Source organism: Nicotiana tabacum, chromosome 22 (genome assembly GCF_000715075.1).
Source record: "Nicotiana tabacum cultivar K326 chromosome 22, ASM71507v2, whole genome shotgun sequence".
Lineage (NCBI taxonomy): Eukaryota > Viridiplantae > Streptophyta > Magnoliopsida > Solanales > Solanaceae > Nicotiana > Nicotiana tabacum.
Genome location: NC_134101.1, coordinates 121,335,918 through 121,352,868, shown reverse-complemented (window position 1 = coordinate 121,352,868; position 16,951 = coordinate 121,335,918). Strand labels below are relative to the sequence as shown.

Here is a 16,951-nt window from a genome sequence, read left to right as displayed (position 1 = left end):
ATCCCTATAGTAATCCATCTGAATCAGCCTGTGCCTTTGTCTCTGCCCCACAACCCTTTATATCTTTGTTCATCCTTTGGATGGTACTATTATATACCTCAATCCATCTTATATGATGTTATTTAATATAAAATTTAGAAGAAATTTTTTTCAACACACATCAAAAAAATTACTTTAAGACTTGTGATAATAAAACGAAAATTTTGAAGTTAAAAATTTTCAATTACAGAAAGGTAAATTATTTTGAAATAAGACGGACAGTGACATAAATGGAACATAGGGACAAGTGAAGAACACTAGTCCTTTATTCCTTAAATATACCCTCTTCCTTCCTTCTTCTTTCTACTTACATCTACGAGTACTTCTTTCTGCAAATATGGTGGTGAAGGTTTCAATCTTGCTTCTTCTCTCCTTGCTCTCCACTGTCTCTGCCGTTCGCCCAGCTCCTCTTGAAGGTACTACAAAGCTCAAACATTAATCTTTTAATATGCTAATTTAAGCTATAATTTACTTCCCATTACTTAATATGGTCGGTTGTGGGATTTCACTGGGCTGTTGTTGTTGTTACTTATTTTCGTATAAAAATGCAATCTTGGAACTATCTCCTACCAAGAAGTCCTACCTTCCAGCTACTCCACTAGGTGATGTTTGCAAGCTTTTATGTTTTTTTTATGTGTTGAAGAATGTTTGGTTCTGTAATGCTATTCAGCTCTCTATAAAGAGGAGGTTCACATTGCGAAGAACATTTACTTAGGATTCATACTATTATGTTTTATAAAAAATAAGCTGCTCTTGTTTTTGGCTATAGGTGCTTGTTTCTTTTGGTGGGGTGAGGGAGGGTTAAAAAGGGAAGTGGTTGAATCTGTGCTCGATATAGTGTTAAACAATATTTTGTTAGGATCTGTACTTTATATAGTATGTCACTCTTGTTTGCTTGATGGGGTTTTTCCTTTTAAATGGTGCGGATTCAGATATTTAAATTTGATGGGTTCAATATTTATATTACCGCTGATTCATAATGCTTTTGCAATTATGAGTTCATAACTTAATTTGTTGAAATTTTAGTGATTTTTCACACATATATATATAATTATGCTCTGGCATAAAAAGATTGGGAGTTGAGCTCGTTAGAACTACATCGCATCCGCCTATGGGAAAAGGTTGCATCTTCGCTTAGGAGAGCAAGGTTTTTGTGTAAAAGAACGTTTTCTTGGATGGTTGGATTACAGTTATGAATTGAAGGAAATATTCTATTTTCAGGACTACTTCCAAATGGGAATTTCGAAGAGCAACCAAAGCCAAAAGACCTCAAGAAAAAAACAGTACTCGTAGGCAAATATGCTTTGCCCAAATGGGAAATCAATGGCTTGGTAGAGTACATTTCTGGCGGGCCACAGCCCGGCGGGATGTACTTCCCAGTCGCCCACGGCATCCATGCCGTGAGGCTAGGGAATGATGCCTCAATTTCTCAAACAATTCCAGTAAAGAAAGGCTCTTTGTATGCACTCACATTTGGGGCATCAAGAACCTGTGCTCAAGATGAGGTATTGAGGGTGTCGGTACCTCCTCAAACCGGGGACCTTCCATTGCAGACCCTTTATAGCAGCAATGGCGGTGATACCTATGCTTGGGGTTTCTATGCTACTTCTAATGTAGTTAAAGTTTCCTTTCATAATCCTGGAGTTCAAGAGGATCCAGCTTGTGGTCCACTCTTGGATGCTGTTGCTATAAAAGAACTCTTCCCTCCTCGGCCCACCAGAGGTATATTTTCGGGCTTTATTTATGCTTTTATCTGGCTTTTCACTGATTGTCATTATTTTATTAGGTAATGTTAAAGATGTATTATTTGTGCATCTAATACTTCAAAGGTATATGAAGAAGCCAATTCAAAAAAAAGAAAAAATCCAATTCAAAAGGTATATGAAGAAGTTCTATCAAATAGATATGTGTTCTTACATATTTTAACTTTCTTTGGAATGAGTTGAGCCAAATAAGCGAAATGGATATAGAGGACTCATGTAGCTAACCCTACTAGTTCAGTATTGAGTTATAGTTGATTTATTGATATATTTCAATTGTTTCTCTAAAGTTTACTATATGTTATGTAATGATCTAAAAAGAATTGTTTCTCTAAAGTTTACTATATGTTATGTTATGATCTCAAAAGAATTGTTTCTCTAAAGTTTACTATATTTTGATATTGCTTGTTGAACTTGTGAATAGGATAGGATTCTATACAAAGTTATAAACTTTTTAATCTGTTGAACGTTTCGTTTTACTAATATATGTTCTCCATGTCATTCATCTGCCTTCCATGTTTTTGTTGTTATGTCTAGTGAAATAATACATTTATATATAACCATTAATCCAGTATATGAAGTATTTTGTTGGGTGCAAGTGTGTGAAATTTTTGTTTTCTTGATTTTTCTCTTTGGTGTTCTGCAGTGAATTTGGTAAAAAATCCTGGTTTTGAAGAAGGACCTCACCTCTTAATAAACTCTTCGCACGGAGTCCTTCTCCCTCCCAAACAGGAAGATTTGACATCCCCACTTCCAGGCTGGATCATTGAGTCACTCAAAGCAGTGAAATTCTTGGATTCAGCTCATTTCAATGTCCCGTTTGGCCAAGCTGCAGTTGAACTACTTGCAGGGAGAGAAAGTGCCATTGCCCAAATCATTAGGACAGTCCCTAAGAAGGTGTATGCCTTTGCATTCACTGTTGGTGATGCAAAGAACGGTTGCCATGGCGATATGATGGTTGAAGCATTCGCTGCTAAAGAAACATTCAAAGTTCCCTTCAAGTCACAAGGAAAAGGCAGCTTTAAGACTGTTAGTTTCAAGTTCACAGCTATCGCAGACAGGACAAGAATTACTTTCTACAGCTCTTATTACCATACAAAGATCAATGACTATGGATCTCTTTGTGGTCCTGTTGTGGATGAAGTTAAGGTGACCCCTGTTGCTTAGAAGTACACAGAGCTTTTGTAATGGTCAATAGAGTTTTTTGCAATGCTAATTTCATACTTATTAAGCTACCACTGTGAGGCAATTGCTGTATTTTACCTATGTGATTGCTTTAAACTATGAATTAGATGCCTGCTGTGAGACTTGTGTACTATTGCTTTTAAGGAAGTGTGGATCTAGTTGAACTTCCTCTCCTTTACTATGTGCACTTTGATCTTGATTCTTAGATAGTCAAGAAGTAATATATAAAATTGTACTACTATATTTCAAACTTTTCATGTTTCTTGAAGGATGAAATATAAATGAGTTAGTACCCCAAAATCCGTCTAAATTATATAACTTTTGTGTGATGTCTACTTCTATCGCATGTTTCCGAAAATCCCCCTAAACTATATGATGGTTGAAGCATTCGCTGCTAAAGAAACATTCAAAGTTCCCTTCAAGTCACAAGGAAAAGGCAGCTTTAAGACTGTTAGTTTCAAGTTCACAGCTATCGCAGACAGGACAAGAATTACTTTCTACAGCTCTTATTACCATACAAAGATCAATGACTATGGATCTCTTTGTGGTCCTGTTGTGGATGAAGTTAAGGTGACCCCTGTTGCTTAGAAGTACACAGAGCTTTTGTAATGGTCAATAGAGTTTTTTGCAATGCTAATTTCATACTTATTAAGCTACCACTGTGAGGCAATTGCTGTATTTTACCTATGTGATTGCTTTAAACTATGAATTAGATGCCTGCTGTGAGACTTGTGTACTATTGCTTTTAAGGAAGTGTGGATCTAGTTGAACTTCCTCTCCTTTACTATGTGCACTTTGATCTTGATTCTTAGATAGTCAAGAAGTAATATATAAAATTGTACTACTATATTTCAAACTTTTCATGTTTCTTGAAGGATGAAATATAAATGAGTTAGTACCCCAAAATCCGTCTAAATTATATAACTTTTGTGTGATGTCTACTTCTATCGCATGTTTCCGAAAATCCCCCTAAACTATATCCCCCTTCATAATAAAATCCCCTCGTCGCTTATGTGACATTATGTGTGTTAATAAATTGCCCAAGAGCGCGTGAAGGCTAAATAAACCCCCATTAAAATGGCGTGTCTAACAGCTAATTAGCCCTTCTTTTTTGAAATTTATATTTCTTTTTATTTTCTCCTCTTTTTCTTTATATTTCACCTTCCTTATTTTCTTCACCTTTCTTCATTTGAATCCATCTGAAATTTTCTCTCTTTATCATTTTTGATTTTTTTCTTATCTTTCTCGTTTTACCCGTGTGTAGCTATCTTCTTTAACAATTTAGGTATCTCCTTTCAACAATCTTCACAATTCAGGTCTATCATAACCCTAATCTTCTATATCGAATTAGGAGCAGAAACCCTAGTTTTTATCCTGCTTTTCGAATGGAAGCAAGAATAGACAATGCAATCAAGATTAGAACCAAGATTAATTAAGAAAATCGCTACTGAGTGTAGCCATTCTTTGATGAGAGCAAAAAGAGAAAATGAGTTTTTTACAATTGACCCACTAGTTTTAACCCTAGCCTCCTTTTTTATTTTTAGTAAATTTTTATAATGATATAATAAAGTGTACTAAAATCTTAATTAAGTCTGTTTTTAGATTAAGATAAAGAAATATTCATGTAGATTGTCACATGGCAGATTTTAAAAATAATTTCGAGAGTGTATTACATGCACTAGTAAGAATGCGACGAGGGAGCTTATTATGAAGGGAGATATATTTTAGGGGGTCTTCGGGGACATGTGATAGTTTATGTAGGCAACTGACAAAGATTGTATAGTTTAGACGGGTTTTAGGATATTAACTCAATGTAAATTACATTACTAATCTTCTCACTTTAGTCACTTAGTTGGATTTTTTTTTTCTTTCTTTTGTTATACCCTTTCTATCTAATTTTTCTGGTCACCGTACAATCTCACAATCCCTTTGTCAGGAATATACCTCTAATAAATTCCAACTCCTCTTCAAACGCATACCCCTAAAGTGTTTATGGCTTATGGCCTTCCTAAAAAAGAAAAATTGTCTTTTCATAAAAAGCTTAACAGGCTTGTATATATTCTGCTCTGTTCTCTTCAGTGGCTGCACCCCAGACTAGTCAGAAAAAACTAATTTCAAGGGGTAAAGTGAAATAAATCACTCTTTAGGTTTTAGTAGGGATGACAAATGGGTTGATTTGACAGAATTTGGGCGGGTCAAGATGAGTTAGGTCAATAAATAAGTCATTGCCCAACTCAGCCCAAAACATACTTCGTCTAAGATGGGCTGGGTCAAGATGGGCTAAACAATAGGTCATAACCCAACCCGTCTGCTTATCTTGCATAAAAAAAAGTCTTACCTTAAAATGTGTAAATTGAAAAATATTTTTCGGGGTGGGGGGGTTGGGGTGGGTGGGTGGTGCAGGAAAACAAAAAAAAACGAAAAATAAAAATTGAAAATACAAAAAAGAAAAATTGAGGGGGGGGGGGTAGGGTTGTAGGGTGGTGCAGAAAAATAAAAAAATTAAAAATTAAAAATACAAAAATAAAAGTAAATATTTTTTTAAGGGGGTTTGCGCGAGAAAATTCTCGTTGGATTTTCTTTTGTAGGAATTGATTGCAAGAAGAATATTGCTAACGTCTCACTCTGGTTGTAATGGTTGAGAATGAAATTTGTTGAAGATTAGGAGAATGGCTAATACAAAAAAGAAAGAATTACAAGAAAATACATATGACTTCACACCATAACAAAAAATGGCCCATGTTTTTAAGTTTTACCCCACCTAGCCCACATTGTACATATTTTGAAAGCACTTGCAAATTCAAAATCTGTGTTCTTACAACCATTGCTTTTAAAAGCTATGGAGTTAATTCTTTGTTCTCACAACCATTGCTTTCACTCTCTCTTCTTCTCACATCTTCTACATATGCTTCAAGGGGCCGTGTATTTTCTGATTCTCCTCTTGTGTCACCTGCTTGCAATGTAAGAAAATTGAAGAGTAGAAGTCCACCATTGAAGACCATTCAAAGCTTTGCTTTTGATAATGGTTTTTTTTTGAATTTGTTAGTTGTTTGGATCGGGTATTGTTCCAATTGATTGAAAATATCAAAAGAAGTTCAAAATTTAAATTTGAGGTGATTTGGAGTAGATTTGAGCAGGATTTGAGTTAAATTTCAGAAAAGACACAAGGAAGAAGACGAAGTCAGTTTTTGTATAATTATGTATAATCTTGTATAATAGTGTATATGAGTGTAGAAACACACCTTATACACTATTATACATTTTTATACACCTTTATACAAGCGTCTGTAGACGAATTTCTTCCACGATTTTCAGTTGCGATTCTCGTTCAAAACTAGTCCAAATCTCCATTAAATGACTTCAAATTTTATATACAACCTCCTTATACTATTTCTAACAAGTCTAAATAACACTCACTCCAAATTTCTCACAAAATCAAATTCGAAATTGAAACCCACATTTTAAGCTTGTTAAAAATCTAATCTTCACCACCCAAATGAATTTGGTTTGTTGAATTAATATTTGAGTCACGTTACTGATTCAAAAATTAATTTAAAAGCTTCAGGACTCTTTTTTAAAAATTAAATAGTAATTTTGAGAATCTATTTGAGTTGGATGTTGAATCTTAGCCTATTATTTTTTGGGCTAGTTGGTTACTGTAAATTGAAATATAGGCTATAAAATTGAAAAGTATAGAGCTCAGTTGTTCTAATGTGAAATTTTCCCTACAAAAAATAAAAATTGAAAATATAAAAAAAAAAGTAAAAAAGAAATAATTTTGAGGGCGGTTTGCGCGGGGAATGGGGAGGGGGGGTAGGGTGGGTGATGCAGAAAAATAAAAGAACAGAAAATTAAAAATATAAAAAAATAAAATAAAATTAGGGCAACTAAGTAAATTTTTAGATAAGTTGGGTTAAAATCCCTTTGTTTTGGGTGAATTTCATGGGTTATATTTGAACTGCTTAATGGGTCAGAATAGGCTATAAAAAATAATGGATTAGCTTGGGCTCAGCCCAAATTGACCCATGAGCTAAAATATTTATAGCTCAACCCATTACTCTCTTGGCGGGTTGGCAGGCTGGATGAGTTTAAACTCAAATTGCCACCCCTAGGTTTCAGTTTACCTACATTCTCAATTTGCTTAGTGATAAAGAAACACAACATCATTCAGACAAGCAATTAAAATTAGTACACAATAGCCAAATAATGAAAATATAACAGAAGATAATTCCGACTTCTAGGGAAAAAAAAAAGGAAAGAAAAATAAGAGAAACTTGTGCAGGTGTTCAACCGGAGGAATATTTACTCTATTCATTTCTTATTATGAAATTAATAAAAAGGATGTCGCTTTGTCATACAGTTTATAGAGAATCAAACTCCTTTTCTATAGAATGGTTAGTCCAATGTACTATGGGCTTATAGACTTTTCCACAAAAGAAGCGAATGTCCTCTGTTCAAGTCATCTGCTTGTAGTGACAATGCTCATCTGATACAATGGAGAGATCTCTGTCATAAAAGAGAGCTCAGGAAACAAGGATTCTTCATTTGCTGTCATCCAAAATGCCCACAAGACACTTCTCCAATAGAAATTCAGCATTAACCCAGGCATGGTATTTGTCTGAACAAAGTGTTAAAGAATGCAAGTTTTGATGAAACAAAGAAAAATTCAAATTCTAAGCAAGGAATACTAGTGTTGCAAACTCCAACATTAGAAAGTTCTTTGCCCTGCCATTCATCAGATCCATTTAAGAAAATATATCCTTATTGCCTTTGAAAAGGCTCATAATTTTACGTCAAATATCATCCTATCACAATTGTTAATCCGAGCATCTTGACTAATCCACCAGGCAGTCTATCCAACCCACAAGCACAGGTCACCAAGTTAATCATGCCGACTAAAGTTGGACCACATGGGCTCACACCAATAGTTGTAACTATGATTCAAACCTGGAATCTGAAGGTGGTTACTCCCTTGCTTCAACCACTAGACCATTGACCATCCCCTTGGAGACAACGACCATTATTAATATTTCCTATATGCTCTGTGTGTGTGTGTCTGTTGAGGCAGGGAGGAGGGGAATCAGGGCAGGGTGAGGAGGGTCAGGATAACTTTAGCAGATGCAGAATAATGTACACATGGTACACATAAAGCCTGATGTTAGTATTGCTGATGGAAGAGGAGCTCCATCAGCAATGGCAGAAGAGGATCCACTTTTCATGTACTTTTTGTGCAACCAATCCGATAATTAGTAATCTTTAACAGATTCGATATGGAGATCCCATTAAACTTTAGTTGAATCTAGTACGGCTATATGAGTTTTACAAACTAGGAAAATAACAAGAGCTAGCAGAGGATACTAAACAATGCCGTGCAATCTTTTCCTACGGCCTTCAACAGCATGTCAACACCTGAAAAAGAGAAGGTAAACAAACTAGTCCAAGTAAATAAAATTCATAACTTAATATCAAAATAAAGTTTTCCTTGGTTATTACTAAAGGAATCTATTGAATGCATGAACAAGTGAACAGTAATCGTGAGGAATGGGACAAAAACAACAGCACAGAGGATAGACAAGTATCTTGGAGTGCAAACAAATTACAAGAGGTAGAACGCGGGAAAGGAATAATGAACTACTTATATATACTTCTGACAAAGCATCAGTGAAAAGTAGAAAGTGAAAATGTCACCAGTTGATTTCAAAGTTAACTTCAGCAACAGCTCCTTGAAATCAGAACATTTCCATCTTTTACAAATTCCATGACAGTTTATCAGCTATCACTTGCAAAAATAGGTCAAAATAATGAAGGAAATTAAAAGAATTTTCATGTCAAATATAAAAGAACTATTGACTTAGAAAGAGTTTAAAGTTCTTGACCATTCTGGAATCTTTACCAGCTGCCTGGCATATCACCAAATCCATAAACATTCCTTTTTTGCTATACATAAATAGGAATTGAACTACAAAGAATCATGAGGATTCCAGCTAAAAAAAAGTCTAATTTCGAGGCTTTAGAAGGAATTCTATTTAAGAGGCTCACTTGAGCCTCCAAAGTCCACAATCTGCCCCCACCGCCGGAAAATTCCCAGAAAAGAAAATAGAAGAAAAAGACTGCGTTAACAGACAATGGATTCCGAGTTGAGAGCACATGGAAATCAGGAGACAATTAGGTCAAAAAAGATTATCCAGTGGTTCTCTAATAATGTTTTCAGAAGGGATTCCCAAGGCAAGGAAGATGGCAGAGGATGTATACTTCTTCGCAGGGGTGGCAAACGAGCAAGTTGGGCTGAATTTAAGCGGGTCAAGATGGGTTAGGTCAATAAATGGGTCATTACCCAACCCAGCCCAAAGTGTACTTGAGCTAAGATGGACTAAACAATGGGTCATAGCCCAACCCGCCCAACTTGACCCATGTTTTAGAACCATGCTCATCTTGCATAAAAAGGCCTTTTACCTTAAAATGTGTAAGTTGAAAAATATTTTGCGGGTGGGGGTGAGATTGAGGAGGGTGGGTGGTACAGAAAAATGAAAAAACAGAAGATTGAAAATACAAAAAAGAAAAGTAAAGAAAATATTTTTGAGGGGGTTTGGGTTGGGGGGGGGGGAGGAGGGTTGGGTGGTGCAGAAAAACAAAAAAACAGAAAATTAAAAATACAAAAAAAAAAAAAGTAGGGGATAGGGGGTAGGGGTTAGGGTCCGTGGTGCAGAAAAACGAAAAAACAGAAAATTAAAAATACAAAAAAAAGTAAAAAATTTTTTTTGAGGGGAGAGGGGGGGGGGGTGCAGAAAAACAAAAAAAAATAAAAAATTGAAAATGCAAAAAAAAGAAGAAGTAAAATTAGGACAACTAAGTAAATTTCTAGATAAATTGGATTGAGATCCCTTTGTTTCGGGTGAGTCTCATGGGTTGTATTTGGGCTGCTTAATGGGTCAGAATGGGCTATAAAAAATAATGGGTTAACTTGAGCTTAGCCCAAATAGACCATAGACTAAAATGTATGTAGCCCAACCCATTAATCTCTGGGGAGGGGGGAGGGTTAGGGTGTAGAGTGCGTGGGTAGGTGGTGCAGAAAAACCAAAAAACAGAAAATTGAAAATACAAAAAAAAGGGGGTAGGGGTTAAAGTGGTGGTGTAGAAAAACGAAAAAACAGAAAATTGAAAATACAAAAAAAAAAGTAAAATTTTTTTTGGGTGGGTGGGGGGTGGGGGGGGGGTTGGTGTTTGGTGCAGAAAAACAAAAAACAGAAAATTGAAAATTAAAAAAGAAAAAAAAAGAAAGTAAAATTGGGGCAACTAAATAAATTTCTAGATAAGTTGGGTTTGAGATCCCTTTGTTTTGGGTGAGTTTCATGGGTTGTATTTGGGCTGCTTAATGGGTCAGAATGAACTATAAAACATAAATGGGTTAACTTGGGCTCAACCCAAATACACCCATGAACTAAAATATTTGTAGCCCAACCCATTAATCTCTGGACGGGTTGGATGGGATTGGGCTCAAATTGCCACCCCTACTTTTTCAGATAGATAGAGTTAACCATGCTGGTTTCCTAGGTCCGCACACAACATACATCTAGTATGGCGACTCTATGATTTACTGCTTACTGAGAGCAACATTTAGCATATAACTCAGGTCCATAAACCTCATGCCACCATCCCATCCTTTCCATATCCTCTTCATAAAAGCAGGGAATGGAGGAATCCACCCTCACAGTCAAGTCTCACATTATGATATGCATGAACCAGAGATTATGTCTTCAAAAACCTTCCCCTTTGAGATTTATTTTTGGAAAAGTAAGCTGTTTTATTCAGAATTCTAGCACCAAGTTGATGCTGTACGAAGCTACAAAAGCCTTCTCTGGACTATTTGCCCTATGTGTCATGTACTCAAATGAAATCCAATACATTGTCAGTGTTATTTACAAAAGCAATACTGCACCAAAAACTTATGTATCGTAAGCATTGGATCTTTACAAAAGATAAAACAAAAGATCTCTCTAAAACATCTTTGGTTCCTCTCTTACCAGGCTGTCCAAAAACTACATGTAAGGAATGGTTCTCAACCATCTCCTGTGGATGTTCTTGAGAAACCTTCTAAATTTTGTTACTCATAATTTCTGGTTCTCATGTTATACTAGGGAAATTATAATAAATACACTTCATACACATTGCCTCAAAAGGTCAGTTACACAAGAACATTGGTCAATGAAAGACAACGTAAAAGTTAAGGGAGACTAACATGAAAAACTCGAGGTTACCACAAAAGTTAATGCTCAGTCATACTAAAGGTTCCGGTAAAAATGAAAAACTCTTTAAGAGGCAAGGTCAACTCACTTATAAGTTATATCAAATGCTACAAAATTTCTATGGCATTATACCACATGTAATATTTAAATATTCAGTACACTCAGGGCAATGTGAGCGTCACTGAACCTGCCACATCAAGGTGCAAGAACATAACAGTTCACCAACTCCTTTGGTATGTATGGCCCACCACGTAATCCCACTCGCTAGGACAACTCTTCATTAATACTCCAGGAGAATGAATTTCAAACAGTGAATGATGTAGCTCACCAGCAAGACTCATCTAAATAACTAGTTAGTCTCAGAAGCAAAAGAAAATGTCAAATTGTATGCTACTAAGTTGACAAACTGGCAAGCTCAGACTATGAACTGAAACACCGAGTATCTTTGAGGACAAAAGAACTATTGAGATTGAAATGCATCTGGCACAACATGGTACAGTAGAAAGCCAAGATGGGACAAGAAATGATTTCCATAACTAATTAACGAGATAGAGCAAAGCAAAATTTGATCCATACCTCCTGGGTGAAACTTCATGTATGGTGTTATATTGTAGACATGGCCTTTAAGAACAGTCCACATTGAATCTTCATTTTGGTGTTGCTTAACTTCATTTATTGATATAAGTCTCCTATTGGACTGTCCTTTCAATCCTGAACAACAGATGCAAGAAAACTGGAATAAGAAGCACAAGAAAGAGAAGTTCCACGGGAGGAAGCCAACCAAGTGATTGACGATAATGCACTTTATATGTCAGACATAGGGTAGAAAATTACTGTAGTACAACAAGGATTTGCATGTTCCCTTCATTTGTTTACTCTACTTCTGTTATGGAGGGAGAAATTTTTACTAGACTACCCATAGTAATGAGTACAATAAACTTTTAACCTTGGTTTAATGCATCAAGGCATCTGAAGATTGATTCCAAAGGACATGCAAAATGAAAGTTAACTGCAGAGCAAGCTGCAATTTTGAAAGGTTTTACAATTCTATGTTGGTGAGTAATAGCTACTTCCTATTTCCCACTAAAGCCTGTTCTATGCTTGAGGCTTAGACACTCAAATGAAACAGGATCAATTTCATTTGTAAAACAGTAATATGCAATATCTTTTATAATAGAACAGTAGCGTATATTAACACAATATCATCTGCAAGTATCATGCACCACGGAACCTCATTCTACACACAATAGGTACTTGTCTAGAGTTTGTATACGGAATAATATCTTCACATCAAAGGACTTTTTAGACAACCTATACATTTAGGGGACCCTTAATTAACCCTAAAAGACAAACTATTTAGTATTGGAATGAAATAATCCCAAACTAAAGTGGCATAGGTTTAGAGTATTCATATATCTTGCCCCAATTAGCTTAGAATAAAGGCACAATAGATCAATTGATTGATTGATATCGCATGACCTTCTGAAGTAGTTCTTTTGTTCATCGGAAGTCTTTTACATCAAAGGTTTGTTATTCCTCAATTGGCTTATAGGATTTCCAACCAGCCTTGGTATTAGAGCCCAAGATAAGCTCATGAAGTTAGGGGTTCAAATCCTCCTTTTCGAAAGTTGCGCAACATCGCATGCGAAGCCTGGTAAATGGACTAACAAGGACGAAGTGGATCAACAAGTTTTCTGGTCCATTATTGGACAGGATTTTTAGGCTCTGTTACAGCTCAAGCTAAGAAAGGATACAATATCCAGCATTAGACATTCACATATTCGCTCCTTATCTTGTGCTACCTAATGGATTTAACGAGCCAAATCTAGTTGATCTATTAACTACTTTCATTAGCAAACGAAACTACAAATGCGTCTAGGCATAGCAACAAAATCACTTTTTTTACCTGATATAGAATAATGCAAACAAGTAATACATCTTTTTTGTTATTCTGGAAGGAATTCCACATATGAAGTACTATACTTATACGTCTATTGAACTATAACCTGTATAAAACTCGGTGAAATAAAGCCAAAAAGGCGAACTTGGAAATGCATTTATACCCTGTTTCTTTTCTATCCTTATCAATATATAATTGGAAGAACGACAAATTTCAGAATAAAGTGCGGAAGATTACACCAAGAGATTCTTACCTGCAAGGTCAGGATGTGTTCTTGTAAGCTTAAGCCAGTCCATCTGGCTATAACCCTTCTCAAAGGGAACCTTGGCTCGAGCTGCAGACTTCCTAGCAGGCTTTATCTGTTCTTTAGAAACTGTGACTGAAGATCCACCATCTCTTGATGCTACTTGACCAGAAGTTCGGCTCACTTGCTTGCGTGGAGATGTGTCTATAACATTGAAAGACAAAGAACCAACTGTTCCCTCCTTCTTTGTGGTAGCATTGCTGTCCGATTTACCTTCCCATGGTGCATCATTATTTTGACTAATACCAGCATCATTTGAGGGCTCATCTTTTATTCTAATTTCACTAATATCTTGAGCGAACTTCTGTGCGTCTACATTATCAGGTCCACCAACCTAAAAAGCCCAATTGATCTTTCAGGTTCAACTGATAAAAGAGGAATTTAACAAGGTAATACGACTTGATCTTCAAGCATGAATGTCTCACATGTCCTTCATTACATGGTGTTATTACTTATTATCTCAATTACCTGACAGAACGTGAAATCATCATCATTAGCCATTGCTAGCTCAGCTGTGTAATGACACCAACCAAAAAGGTCCTCTTCAAGGAATCTGGTGAAAATAAAAAAATTAACATTGATAACAAAAGTCAGTTCCTCTTCCTTTTCCACACTCATCATTCTTCTAAAATTGTTAATTTGTATTTAAAAGGCACAGTATTGAAGTAGTGTTCTATTGTCCAGTAGGGTGATATGAGTGCCCCATATAGCTGACATTAGTATTTGTATTCAAAGACTGTGGTGCATAGCTTTAAGCGACGACGCAAGAGCTTTTAATAACATTGGCTAAATCATGCACAAGTAATGAAGAAAAGGGTCAAAATTTTCACCTATCAAAACAGTTTAACTTACAATCAACTTGAAGAAACTCTACAACATACCTAAAATCATGAATTTAAAGCACTGAGATTGATCACAGTAACCAAAAAATGAGTCAACTCTCAAGCAATCAATCAAGTTCAAGAAAATCTACAACAGTCATAATATCATGAAATCAAAGAACCACATTAATCACATTAGCTTAAATCCATCAAAAACCCCATTCTCATCCCAATTACCAATAATCAGTAAAAGGGTCAACTTTTCACCAATTATTGAATCAAGTTAAAGAATTCTAAAATGGTCAGATAATTGCCACAACTCTTTAAAGACGAATTATCAATTCAAATTACAAATTCTCAGATAATTCAGAAACTAAACATAGTTAAAAAATTGCAGAGGGTGTTAAATTCACCATTTTCTTGTGATTCTTGATGTGTTGTTTTTCTCTGCTTGCTGCTTCTGGAAGCTGACCTTTTCTTTTTAACTGCTACAATGACACAATGTTCGTTCAAAGATGATGGGCGGACTAGCTACGCTACATTCTTGAGTTTCTTCACCCTTTTCTGATTCCTTATGCATTTGGTGTGGTACCATGTGCATCAAGAGGAGTACAACCAACTGTAGTATTTTTTATGGTAAATTGACATTGTAACCCCTAACTACTTCAAACATAATAAACTACCCATTTACTTCTTTTTTTTTACCCCTCTTGATTTTGTTGTTTTTAATAAGAGATTTTACTTTTACACATAAAAGATCTTAAAATAATATAAAGTAAATTTTTAAATAATTATTTTCTTATATTCAAATTATAAAAGGTTATGTTCACCTATTTCCTCGATTCGTGGGAAGAAAAAAATATATTGTACTCCCTCTACTTTAAAAAGATTGATATTATTTCATTATTCGTTAGTTTAAAAAAGATTGACATCTTTCAATATTTTCATATGAAATTTTTATAGCCACACTAGTGATATGACATGTGGCACACCACAAGTTTCAAATTTTTTACAGCCATATTGTTTGACAAAAAGTATAGATCTTGGTTCAAATAATTAAATTTATATAAACAAGGGTTAATCTTAGCTAACAATAATACCCTTAGATGGAGCTCTTGTAGAAACAACAAATACTATGTAGATATAGTCGGACAGTGCAATGGCTTACAATTAATATTCTAGAAATCAGAGGCAATAATGTAGCATTCAATATCAATGAATAGTAATAAATGACATTTAAGTAAATAGAATGAATGAGTCACCCAAGAAAGGGTGGAATAAGTGGATGCTCTTTCTGACAATGATGAATGATAGACAATCCCTTGAATATTTTAGTTATTTTCGGATCTAGTAGAAAAGCATATACAAGAATCTCAGTGAAAATGTGATGTTTGTATCTTAGTAAATCATATTTGATTCTCTTTCTCAAGTCAAAGTGTATTTTTTACAAATGATATCACCTATCACCTATCATTGTGTCTTTTTGTATTCGAAAAATATCCTGAAATATCCCTCTATTATTAGAAATTATTTAAATTACCCTCCATTATATTATTGGATCAGAAAAACCCTACCGTCTCACTATCAAACACATATACCCCTTCTTTGACGGACTAGACATGTTACATGCATCCAAGGCTCATGGTCCATCTAGCTTAAGTTAGACTTGACCCACCCCATTACCCAATACCTGAGTCGTTAAATTTGACTCTCACTAACAAATTCAAATCGCCTCATTACATGACAGTAACTCCATTGTTAATCAGAAATCTGGCATGGATCGTTTATATAAAGATGGTTCAATCACTTATTTATATACTTATACATTGTGGGAGTTAGTTATTACATGGATCAACAATTGGAAGAGGACAGTGAGATAAAACTCCATTTCTGATTTTGAGAACTAGAAGAAAGCAAAGGACATGCCATAACAGATTGCAACCAACGTTGATTGTCCAGCAATAGAAAACCAGATGATTGACATGATGGATCTAGTTATTCCATGACCAAAGTCCAATTATTCCATGCTGAAAATGAAGATGACGACAACTTTGAGGAATAAGATGATTCCCATTAAGAGTGCAATATTGGTTATTTTTTTGGAAATATTCAAAATTGGACCAACGCTTGTCGTGTACGAGGACCTAATCGAGATAACAATCGCCATTGAGAACCTCAACAACGGTATTGGCAATGGTGGTGGTTTTACCAATGCCATCTTTGTGGGGGCAATGATGACAACTTTTGGGGTTTATCTAACGAGCCGAGGTTACGGTTGTACTAGAGGATGAAATGGATGGAAGGGTAGAAGTTTCTAGGAGGTTTGAGAGTGGGAATGAGTTTTAGGGTTTTGAGAGATACAAAATTGGGAGGGGTAATGGAGGAACAATAGTGAGAGACGGGCTTAGGGTTACATAGTGGCTTCAGAGATAATATTTTTGTGTGGAGGAAATGAGAGATTATACTATTGAGTGAAAGAGAAGAAACTTGGTTGGAGAGGGTGAACTTTAATGGATTGGGTACCGGGTAATGGGGCGGGCTGAATCTAATTTAAAACTAGATGGACCAAGAGCCTTGGATGTGTGCCACGTGTAAAGTCCACCAAAGAAAGGATATATATGTTTGAATATTAAGACGGTAAGGGTTTTTCTGATCGAATAATATAACAAAGGATAATTTTAAATAATTTTTAATAGTAT

At 35.4% G+C, this 16,951-nt stretch overlaps 2 protein-coding genes across 2 annotated transcripts; one reads left to right on the top strand and one right to left on the bottom strand.

Moving 5' to 3' along the window:
* The first annotated feature begins 162 nt into the window (after positions 1-162).
* Positions 163-3,234, top strand: LOC107762645 (protein TEEBE). Its single transcript, XM_016581018.2, has 3 exons — positions 163-455; positions 1,261-1,761; positions 2,446-3,234. The coding sequence occupies exons 1-3, from the start codon at positions 377-379 to the stop codon at positions 2,964-2,966; spliced, it is 1,101 nt and encodes a 366-aa protein (XP_016436504.2). The 5' UTR covers positions 163-376; the 3' UTR covers positions 2,967-3,234.
* A 4,040-nt stretch (positions 3,235-7,274) lies between these two features.
* On the bottom strand, positions 7,275-14,849 carry LOC107763861 (cytochrome b5 domain-containing protein RLF). Its single transcript, XM_016582367.2, has 6 exons — positions 14,666-14,849; positions 13,900-13,984; positions 13,381-13,765; positions 11,804-11,938; positions 8,343-8,393; positions 7,275-7,602 (listed from the first exon to the last, which is right to left on the bottom strand). Exons 2-6 carry the CDS (start codon positions 13,930-13,932, stop codon positions 7,526-7,528), a joined length of 681 nt encoding a protein of 226 aa, XP_016437853.1. The 5' UTR covers positions 13,933-13,984; positions 14,666-14,849; the 3' UTR covers positions 7,275-7,525.
* Between the last annotated feature and the right edge of the window lie 2,102 nt (positions 14,850-16,951).